We start from the raw sequence: 11630 nt of genomic DNA, 5'->3' as shown, positions 1-11630 counted from the left end.
ATACTGAAGGCTCTGAGCAATTTGAGGCAGGTCGAATAACCCCTGAACCCACTGGGGAAGTGGTAAAGGTTTCATGTCAAACCACAAGAGGAAGATAATTGCAATGCAGAGTCCGTGAATACACTGGCCTTATGGACTCTGTTGTATTGGTGCTGCAAGATGTGTGAATAGGAGAGATTGTTCCTCCTAGTTTAGGGACAGATCCTGCAGGTTTGAACTGATTTAAAGAACAGTTGCGGTCTTGAAAGTAATATATTCCTTTGCTAGGAAAATAATTCAGAATTTAATTAAATAAGAGGAGCCCCAAGGTGTGAATGTCAAAGATGCATTGACAGCACAAATATGAAAAATGCAGATGTGCATACCTGAGGTATTGTGTCACAGTGAAGTCTCTGCTGTGCTCTCTCAGGTTTTGTTCCCCTGCTGTCTCACAGCTTGGTGCAGGAGAGCATATGTGCATACCACACTCTCCTAGTGTGATGCTAAGAAGTTTGACAGTGAATCTGAGGATGAACTGATAACACCAGGCTAAACTAGCCCTAACAAAAGGGCATGTGCAATACATCGACAGTGCTTCATGGCTGTGCCACAAGAATATGGCATCGGAGGTAGTCTTTTTGGGTTTGTCCCCAGTGGAAACTTATCATAAAGGAGACTGTAGAAGATAAAAGTTCTCTCTGTAGCAGCACTACAGGAATCTACGCTCAAGCAAACTCACTACATTTTCTTCAACTAAAAGCTGACATCTTTTAACACAATGTACAAGTCAGTGGATGGGGCAGTGTGCCAGTTAACACGCAAGGCTAGAGCAAAACACAGCTCAACAGTACTAGAGTGGGTGTCTCATGACTGAACGCAGGACCATCACAGAGCTCAGGGAGGCTGGGAAAGGTGAGGAAACGCTGATTTCCCATTGTCCAGGTTCAAGTAGCTGGAAACCTCTGCTGCCAGAATTTCCATGACACAAGCAACTTACACCTGAAATAGGAATGGAGAATTAGTTACATGCAACGCCCATACATCTGAGTGAGTCCAAAGTCTCTGTTTTGTATCCAAAACTGCTTCTGGCTACTGTGCAAGGGCTTAAGTAGTTAGGAAGTTCCTCATTCTCTACAGATTATTTGATTTTAGCCAGTAACACTCAGTAAATCTAGCAAATCACTTCTCCAGAGAGATTTTGGGTACCACATATCACCTGAAGAATCTGAATCCAACAGTTTCACATCGCTTCCTCATGCATAAGCTCATTCCTTTGCACAGATGTGAAGCAGTTGGATTTCTAGGAACCAGCCCACCATTCTGATTCAACAGGTTTCCAGAGATTTTGCTTTTAATTTCCTCTTCTTGCTACGTAGCATCATGAGCTCCATTAACAAGCCATTGTAACAATCCTAACCACCCGCCCACCCACCTAGAATCAACGGGAGACACAGCAAGCAGCCCTTTCCCTCACAAAGAAAGCCTTGCAACAGATACCACCAGAGGTACAAGTACAGCTAGGCTTAATACAACCTCAGATTCTTGGTTTTTTAGCTGCATTCACTGCTGCCATGGGCATGTATTCACTGTTGTACTCATGGGAGTTGGATTCACACTGCTGATTCTGCAAACAGAGAGAAAATGCCATGAATTTAATTTGTGGTCACTAACCTCCGTCACTCCTGCCTTTGCTATTTAAGTAGGGCAGTTACTCTGACTGTTTTCAGTGGGAATATTGGTCAGAATAGACGGGCACTCACGTAGAAAACTTGGAATAAAACAAACTGAAAATGAAAAACACACATTGTCTAAAAGAATAACAAATGTCCATGGTCTCCTTTCTTTCCTGAGCCAACTGCTTCTTTGTTTAAGTGGTTTTGCTCCAGAACAGAGCTGGAATTGCTCCACTGATGATTTGTTTCCCCTTCTTGAAGAAAACAATCAGGTGAATTGCTTACCAAAGTAATTTTGCTGACCTGTGCAGCATTTCTCCTCTTCCCTTTGATTCCCAGACTTTAAATCAATAAACAATTCTGTCTTAGAAAAATTAAATCTGAGCTGCTGTCGTCAGTGACTGAATTCCAGTGGTAAATTAACAACTCGGTCTCTTTGTCAAAAAACACATCACGTGCTGAGTGAGTATGTGCCTGTTCCACCCTCTAAATCTCATTAAATCAAGTTCCCCATCCATGACCCTTGGAGGGAGGGTTCTTCAGAATCTCACAGACTTGCTTACCTTGTTCCTTAAGCAACACACTACAACACAGCAGATGCAGGAAATCATGGCAAAGATGATCAGGCCAATGATTATCCATGACATGAGTCCCAGTGAAATGCAGTCTTCCTTATCTGGAGATGGGGAGGAAAAAAAGTCATTACTGATAATTAGCATTCCCCCCCACCTAGAGACAGCTTTTCAAATTCTTTCCCCTCTTCTCTTCTTGTTAATAAAAGAGTGAAAATGACCTCTGGAGAAGGATTTTCCTGAGATGAAAAGCCATCTTGGAAAAGTGTATTCAAGAGGAAGCAGAACATTGCAGTTTTCCAGGAGAGGTGGAACTGTTAGTACACAAAGCTAAAAGTGTAGACTGAAAAGAAACCAAGCCAGGCTTGAGAACCTGTTGATATTTCAGATCTGAGCAAGGTGCTTACATTCTCTGAGTTACCACAGGTGACTTAAAGGGCAGCCTGGACAAAAGAAGAGTGGACTGTGGCAGTCATGTTTGGATAGGAAGGCAAGCTGAGGGGCACAAGATTATCTTTGCCCAGATCCGGGAGAAAATACAAAGGGCATAAAACATCTGGAAATAGCTGTGAGCATCTGGCTATCTGTAGAAATGGAAATGGAGGGCTTTGGGAAACACTGCAGATAAAAAAGGATGTCATAGCTTGATTCTGAGAAGCTCTTTTAAGTTCAGAGAGGGCTGAGAGATAATATGACCCAACCACATTAGCAGAAGCCTTAGCATTTCAGCTTCTGTCTTTGTTTAGTCCTGGTTTTGAGAGATAGGAAAAGATGGCAAGGGAAGGACAACAGCCAGTACCATGTTGCAACTGAACTATATGGAGAACCAAGCAAAACCACTATTAATTCTTTCATCTTAATATACCAAAGAACCACTGAGTGAAAGGCAATTCAAAATTAAAGCCTGTGCAGCAAGTCTTCTGAAGTTAGTCCAAGCCCTTTTCAGTAAAAGGCCAAAAATTCTCAGCAGCTGTGCATCTGTTCTGCTCTAAGAAGGCTCTAAAGCTAAGGCCTGCTTCAGAGGTAAACACCATCTTCTTCACATCTGAGTGGCATCAGAGAGTTCCATATACCACTACTGGCACTGATATTTGACAGATTATTTATTTATTTATTTATTTATTTATTAATTAATCCTAAGCACATGAAGATAGCTCTCAGAATGAATTCACGGATTTATTTTTCCCCTGGCTAGAAATAATCTTAACATTTACATTCAGCGGCTTGGAAGGTGGAGAAATTTCTGCTGCAGGCAAAGGTAGGACTGCTGTACTCCAGAAGATGTAGTCTAGCTACCTTGGGTGACACCAACAATATGCAGAGATCAGCAAACCTGCCCTAGAAGATGATTAAGTATGGAGGGTCCATGTTGAGCAGTCCGCCAAGACAGCTCCACTGTTACCAGTCCCCTGCTGAGTAGTTTTAAGCTGTCTTGGAAATATCTGTGCAAACTCTAGTCACATTTTTCACTGCAGCATAGCTATGCCAAATGTCTACTTGCCAGTACTGAAGCGAGGGGAGAAGTAAACTTACCTTGGATATACAAATAGGTTTCTTTCAGCCGGCAATCTATATAAGGAGGGGGTAAGAACATCTCCAGGCAGTAGGTGTAAATGTCGATATGCTTTCTTTCCAGATTCTGAAGAATGAAAGTGGTGCTGCTATTTGAATGCTCTGTCTGACAGTAGGTGACATTACTCTTGGGGATAACTTTCTCCTTGCTCAAATGGAGTGCACAGATCTCCTTCTTTTCTTGCCCTTTGAAGAGGGTCATACTGAACTCACTCACATTTTTGGGGTTGCGGAATGTGAACTTGAAGTTTCCATTTTCAAATTCCACTATCACCTGGGGCTCAGACACATGAGGCTGATCTGAAGACATGAAAACAGTAAGCACAGTCACTCACATAGCAGTGAAAAGAATCCCTGAAATGTTAAGAAACTAATTTAAACAAATCAAGTGAACCATGCGATTGAAACTTAAGGCATGCAGGTAGTCAGAATAGTCTGGCTGTGGAAAGCAGCCTGTACAATGAGATACCAGTGCATCATTCTGGTCATGTAAGACATTACTGAAATAATAAATGAGATGAGTTAAGATCTGGCCTGTTACCCGCTACAAGGCTGTAGAGGTCACTGTTAGCATTGGATCAGTGAGTTATTTGGTAATGTATAAAAGGCCTCCTTGGATGAAACACTATACAGACATATAATCCCTGCCTCATGATGATTGTCCTGTTCATAGATAAAACAGGCTGGGACAAAGATGATGGTAATTATCTCTGTTTTATAGTTCATAATCTGCACCCTAATCATGTAGCTGAAAACTTAAAATTAGATGAGAACCCAAAACTCCTACATAAGTGCTTTAACTACAAGACCTATCTTTCCTTTCTAGAGTACATAGTGGTTTAAAGCAGCACATAAAGTTTAAACCGAATTACATAGATGGCTTTAGCGCCTTTATCACTAACATAATGAGAAGAGTAGAGGACAAATATCACTGCATGAATACACCTGCATGCAACCCAGAAATCACATTTTAAACTGTCTGAAAAAAATTTCAGATGTTGTGCAACTCTCATTTTGAAAATTTATTGGAGAAGGAAAAGAAAGTAAACTGACCGAGGACCTCTTGCTACTTCACAGTTTGACTTTGTGAAGTCAGCAACCAACAGCATGGGAAACCCCCTCAGACAAAAATATGTTAAATTGTGCTGCAAAAAAAGGTCAATTATTTTCTTCAAGAGCAGTATTTTCTGATCTAGAAAGGCAATTAAAACTATAAAACAAGTGATGCAATTGTGTCTTACCTATATTTTTGCATGGTCTTGATGAGCAGCTATCAACTCCTGAAATATAAAAAATAGTTTCCTGTTTAAAATTAAAGAGAAGTGCAGGGACAGTGGCTCAGCCATGCAAGATGCTGAAGTTATTTTCTAGTATGTATCATTAGCCTATCTGATCCTGTCTGTGCTGCACTATAAAATCATACAATATGATAAAAGCATGAAATACGGAAAGCAAAGCAGAAAGAAAATGCATTTAGCAAGAATTAATATTGATACATATAGCATTTATAAATTCTTAAAACACCTCTGCAAAGTAATAGGTATACTTTGTAAATAGAAGCTGAGATGAAAATAAATTTTTCCCAAAAATAGAGAGGAAACCTGCCCCCAAATAAAAGAGCATGCTTTAGTTTTCTCATGAATCAGAGTCTATGATGAACCGGCATTATACTTTGTTTCCAGACCATAATGCTCACTTTGGTCTACGTTCATTGTGTTTCCCCCACTGCTCGACACCGCATCAAAATACCCTCTTATGGCACATCTTGAATGAATATCTGGAAGATGCTCCAATACAGCAAGAAAATATTCAAGTAATGCATATGGTTTTGTTCCTTCTTCAGGAGCAACTTTTTCTCTCCATGATTACCAAACTTTATTCAGACCATTGTGCATAGGCAGCCTCCGTTACAGGAGACAGGTACATTTTTAATAATTGTTCCGGATTTGTTTTTTAAGCCGCTGCCTCCATCACCACCCACTGTGGCAATACTGAGAGTGGAATTTCCTGGCTGTGTTGGTGGCCTGTATCACTTTGAAATGGTTTGTTTGTCAGTACTGGCAGCATAGAACAACCTGCTCGTGTTTCATTTGGAATGTTTCTTTTTACAGTGCCCTAAAATTAAAGGTACAGACAGGTATGCAGACAAGTAGAAAAAAAATTGTATCTGCTTTTCCAGTTTTCTTGTAGCCTGATTAAGTTCTTTAGAGGCTGCTTAGATGGAAATATACTCTACATCAGGATTTTATGATGCTAAGGAAATATGGGACAAATACTTAAAGACTTTGATGCACCATCCTGTTCTTGTTGTTTCTCCTACACAGTAGTCTAGATCCACAAAGAGTGGGTCCCCAGCTGTGCCGGGTATTGTGCTGATTACACAGTGTAAATAATCCCCTTCCCAAGGCAGATGTTGTCTTTGAAATCTGGCCTATTTATGCACAGGAGCAGAAGATTATTCTCATTTGGGTACCCTGTATGCTCTCAACTCTTTCTGGACGAAAGCAATTTTTTAGTGTCCATGATTTTTCCTCCTTTGAATTCTTGCTCCCCAATTACTACCATTGGCAAGGGCATTGCCACGAATGATACCCATTTAAAATTTTTTTAGTGTGACACATAAGCTAACAGACTTCTAGAAGCCACTTTGTGATGCTCAGTTGGAAAGCAATAGGAACCGTTATCCCTTTTTGATTGATTTACCCTCTTCCTAGTTATCACACTCTTCATGGTCTACTGTGCACAGTCAGCACCCTTATCTAATTCAGCGACAGTTCTAATATCTGTACTTCTCTCAGGACTATTACTTAAGTGTGCGATAACAGACAAGGTATTTGGCGTCTTGTACCACTGGTGTGAAGATAAGACAGACAAAACACACTCTCCAACCCACAGTAAATAGAGCTCTGGATACGCTGAAGGCACAGATACAGAAAGTGCTGTCCTCATAATGGTATGTAGTCTGAAAAGCTGAAAGCAAAGGTCAAATAAAGAAACGGTTCTTGATGACTTGCATGGTGAAAGGAAACAGCTGCTATGAGAACAACATTTGAAATAAAGATATTTTGAAATGCTCTGTAGTTCAATAGCCTGTAGTTCAGTAACGTACACCTTTAAAATTAGGCCAAACAGCAGACAAATTATTTAGGGAAGGGAAGAAAAAAACAAGTGTATTGATATGGCAGAAGCTAGGGAGCACAGTCCTTATGTAAGATGACCTGATACTTTCAAGAAGCATCCACCTGTAGCTGAGATTGCTACATCTGTCGCTGGTCATCTGAGAGGAGAGGCAGTTGCTGGCTCTGTCGGGGCAGCTACAGAATCAAGCAGTGCCATATTCCCCCAGTGCCCCAGAGGAGTGCGTGGCTACCCTACTCTGAGCACTAAAGCAACAGCTTTGAATTTCATTTCTCTGTTTTTCTCTGAGAACAGTTCAATTTTGCTGTTAGCTAATGAAATTGCCCTTTCATACAAGGCGGCTTAAATATTTGTCAGAAATCATGGTTTTAATCCTTGTTTTTAATGGAAAAGGGCAGAGAGAGGTCATTAAGCATGTAGTTCATGTGACCTTGTGGCAAGCTGAAAGATTGTTTTGTATCCTCTCAGGCCCAGAGCCTTAACTGCCTATTTTCTAGAAAGACTCAGTAATATATTTCTCTGAATGAGCATTTTGGTAAATGTGATGCAATTAGTATTCCTCTGAAACAAGTGACCATATAGAAGAGTGTGCTTAGCATAGTATAAAGGGAACACATTTTAAAATGAGATTAACAGTGCCTGAGATTAAAACACAAAATTGTCTACATGGATGACCACAATGGGTGAGATCTAATGTGAATTTCCAACTCACTAGCTATTCTGCATCAGCTCCTAATGTGAATGCTCTCACTGCATACTAAAAGGTGGCTTATTCCCCCCTTCCCTGTGCCTGATTGCTGTTCTCCTGTGCCCCTTTGGACTGGTTCATTCCTAGGGTAATCCTATGGACCTGTAACACTCCATGACTAATGGTCAGACACATCTGGGATGTCATTTGCCAAGCTACTGTCAGAATAAATGTACATTTAGTGGGATGGGAGATAGGAAAACTGGGGTTTAAATGTTCAAGAATATCGAGAGATTCACTCACTAAACCTCCCTCAAAAACTATGTGAATAGAAGACTACATCATGCTATTGTTGAAAATGAAGAGAAGAATCTCACTGGTTCAGTGGTAAAAGCGCTTGGATTTGGCCGTAAGGTTCCTTTTTAGTAGTTTTCATAAAAGAGCTAATTCAATTGCATATGAAGGTTTTGAGACAAGGGGAAACAAATCTTTCATTCGTTTCATAGCAGTGTCACACTGTGGAGTCACGTAGTTGTTCCTGGCTCACCTCATGAAGCAGAGTGTCAAGACAAATACCGGAGTTCAGATGTGAATCCAAGAGCTGAACATCTGTATGAAAGTAACAGCTTGCTATGTTAAACTATGAAGGAGTGTGTGTGTGTACATTCTGTGTATATGTGTATTTACAGTCATGTGCATTTCCATCTCGATTTCATCTTTCCTGCATGCTGGCAGAAGTCTGGGAATTTCTATGGTAGTGTGCCTGGACTCTGAGGCCAATGGAAGGTGGGTTATTTTCATTTTAATGGGACTGCAATTTTGTGCTTTCTAGTTGCTCTCTGGCAGACCCAACGCTATTTGCAAACATCGCCAATACAGCATTTTGATCCTAACAGAAGTTTAAAAACCACTTTTGATTAATTTTAAAACTTGGGCTTTAGGGTAGGAGAATAGAATACTTTTGCTTGGTTTTCTTGCTGTTTATCTGCCCCAGTTCTCAAAGTACTAATTAGCTGATAAAAAGAACAAGCATCGTTTCACTTGGGTGTGTTTGCCTCTGAAGATGAGCAAGGAGAGGGCAGAGCCTGCCTTTAAAACAAACACATTTGTTTTGTTAATGCTAAATGCATCACGCAACTACATACAGTTTTTAAAGTTGCCATAGCATTGGCCTTTCGAGGCACTCTGAAAGATGACACTGTCAATTCAGTGTCTTTAGTCATATGTCTAAGACTAACATGTTCCTATCTTTCAAGAATCAAGGATTAAGAGAGGAAAGGAGTGGTTCTGAGCAAAGCAGGCAATGGCCAGAATTATTCTAGGAAACCATCTATATTATTTCTACGGTATAACATGTGTTGTGAAATACAGAAACTCTTATAAAATATACCACTAACACGGCAGCCATTGTTGATAATATTTCAGACACCCTTCTAAGAAATGACCATGATTTTCTCCTGTATCGACAACAGGAGATCTGTGGGTGAACAGTGATAATGTTTTGCAAATGTTGGTGTGCTCATGTGCAGTGTTTCATAGCAAGGGCCCCAAGTGTTATGGAATCCTACAGCTCCATACTCCAAAATCCCACTGCCTGTGTTTCTCCACAGGCATCAGAGAGCTCTTACAAAAAATGTCTTTATCACAATTGGGTTATCAAATCATAATGCACATATATACACATATATCACCTTGTATGACCTATTTACATTGAAAAAATGTATAGATCACAAGTAGGTCTTGCTAATCACTAAGTCAAAAAAAACCCCAAATCTCAGAAACTACTCTTCTTTTACTCCCAAAAATTTGCCAGAGTGCTTGCTGGAGTGTTAGCTTGTTCTGTAGATGCTAATGTGTCTTACATCAAGGCTATCTTTTACAGTACTTTTCTTTTTAGCAAGAATAATAATAATTAGTACTTTTAATGCTGAAAGCACTGTGAGGTAAAAAAACCTGAGAGATACTATTTCTTGTCGCAGGCAGTCTTTTTCTCCTGCCATCTCCTCTCCCCAGCTCCTGCCCAAATCCTATCATCCCTATTTAAAGGAAGGGAGAGAGAAGGGAGGAATGCCAGTATCAGATAGAACAATTACTTGCACCGTTAAAATTGCAGCCTATTTCTTCCCACAAGGACTGGCCTTTCAGATAGCTCCAGCCACATGTAAAAGCATGCTGGTCAAGTATACTTGCTAAATTGACTAGCTGAGAAATATTTAACAACTTTTATAGGATTTTTTTGTTTGTAGATTTAAGAATAACTTTTCAAAGGAAAAAAGAACAGTTCATGTCCCTTTGGAGATACCGATCACAATCCTCCTTCCCTGTGTTTTCACCCATTTTTTCAGTCTATCTGAAAACTCAGTTTATTATTGCTGTATTAGTTAACCTTCAGAAGGGTATCTGCATTGCCTAAAGACCTGTAAACTGTTTTTTGTTTAAATGAAAGCTTAAATTCTGTATGAAACCTCAGGAGTACTTAAATTCTACGGGGGGAGGCTTGAAATCTATCCTGTATCAGTAGAATTTCAGAAGCAAACATATTCAATAGCCCTTGGCATGGCCTTCAAAGAAGCATGTTTAGAAGGTGCTTAGTAACTATGTGCACTAAATATCAGGTCTTATTTATATGATGCCTCATACCAAATCCTTGGACAGTATACGTATGAAAAAAAGGACTCTTCTTAATCAGATATTATGTATATTTCCATCCTGGCCCAGTAATATGTGGATTTCAGAGAGGCTACGGATAAATGTGAGTTCTGGTATTTTACTTTGCGTAGCTGTGATAAAACACTGAATCTTGTAAAATGCTACATCCTTCTTTACAGCTGGCCTGAGATCAGTGCTGTCACCAAGTGCTTTCTCGAACACAGCATTAGGATTCAAATCAATCGGCATTTCAAGCCTGCACCAAAATGATCTTATCCGTCCTTCCATGCCATACACATTTTTCACAGTATAAAAATTCTCTGCCCAAACAAGAGCAGGTTTAATATCAATAACTTGGCGTCTCCTTACTAAGCCATTCACCATCATGCTGCCATAAGACTTTATGCCCAACAAGGGAAGCTGGCTGGAGCACTACAGTCTAAACAGCTGGAGGGTAACACTGAGTGGATGAGCTAAAGAATATAAACAATGACAACTTGTACTTTTTAGTTTCAGAGCAAATGCCCTATGCTGGCAGGAATTCTCTTCCCACCAACTCAAGTGATATTAAAGTTGAGAGTAGTCTTTCTGCAGCTATTTCCCTTAGTTACCTCTATTCCTCCAACCCCTTGCTATCATGCCTCATTTACCGTCTCCCATCATTGGGTGAGTTATATTGCATAGAGACATCTACCGCAAGAATAATCCAAAATGCTACTCACCATACAGGGCTTCAAACAGAAAGCAGAGGACACAGAAAGTGACAGCAACCGTCTTCATGCTTGCCTGACACAGAGGCACCAGCCTTCTGTCTACTGTGAAGATGGGGAAGAATTCATGAGTAGAAAAGGAAGTGGTTTGTGGGCAATGGGGGAAATGATATGATAATCAGAAGGACTTTTTAATTTAACCCCTGACTACGTTATAGCTATGTCAGCATTAGCTGTCGCCCACACCCGTAGAGTTTGCTGCTTTTTTTTTTTCCTACCTCACCGTTTACTGTCACAGGCAGGAAGATAAAAGATTTTCTGACATTATATTTGATGTTCGCTTCTGTAAAGACTGTTTCTGGTTAAATCTATCACGACAGAGGCTACAGTCATCTACACTACACTTCCTGCAGATGGCCCATGGTCAGCAACCTGTTCTTTAAATTAACTCACAATACATGCCTATTTGCAACAGGCAATCTGATTTTTCCCCACCAGTTTCAGCTGGTCTTACATAACGAATGGTTTTGCTCTATGTAGAAATCATTCAGTAGTGGGGTAGTAGGTTTCTTGGGTGTCTTGGTGCTGGAATTCATCGGAAGAATATGCCCAAATTACAGAAGGATCCCCTCAGCCCTGTGACTTTCTG

At 40.3% G+C, this 11630-nt stretch overlaps 1 protein-coding gene across 1 annotated transcript; it reads right to left on the bottom strand.

Annotated features, from left to right (window-relative positions):
- Nucleotides 1–1513: 1513 nt before the first annotated feature.
- On the bottom strand, nucleotides 1514–11110 carry ICOS (inducible T cell costimulator). Its single transcript, XM_074911430.1, is given in 6 exon segments — nucleotides 1514–1603; nucleotides 2216–2328; nucleotides 3758–4096; nucleotides 5038–5076; nucleotides 10994–11066; nucleotides 11069–11110. Coding segments are annotated over 6 exon segments (696 nt in total).
- Nucleotides 11111–11630: the final 520 nt, after the last annotated feature.

The sequence above is a fragment of the Athene noctua genome, chromosome 7 (assembly GCF_965140245.1).
Source record: "Athene noctua chromosome 7, bAthNoc1.hap1.1, whole genome shotgun sequence".
Classification (NCBI taxonomy): domain Eukaryota; kingdom Metazoa; phylum Chordata; class Aves; order Strigiformes; family Strigidae; genus Athene; species Athene noctua.
Note: the sequence above shows the minus strand (reverse complement) of the source record. Positions and strands in the feature narration are given on the sequence as shown.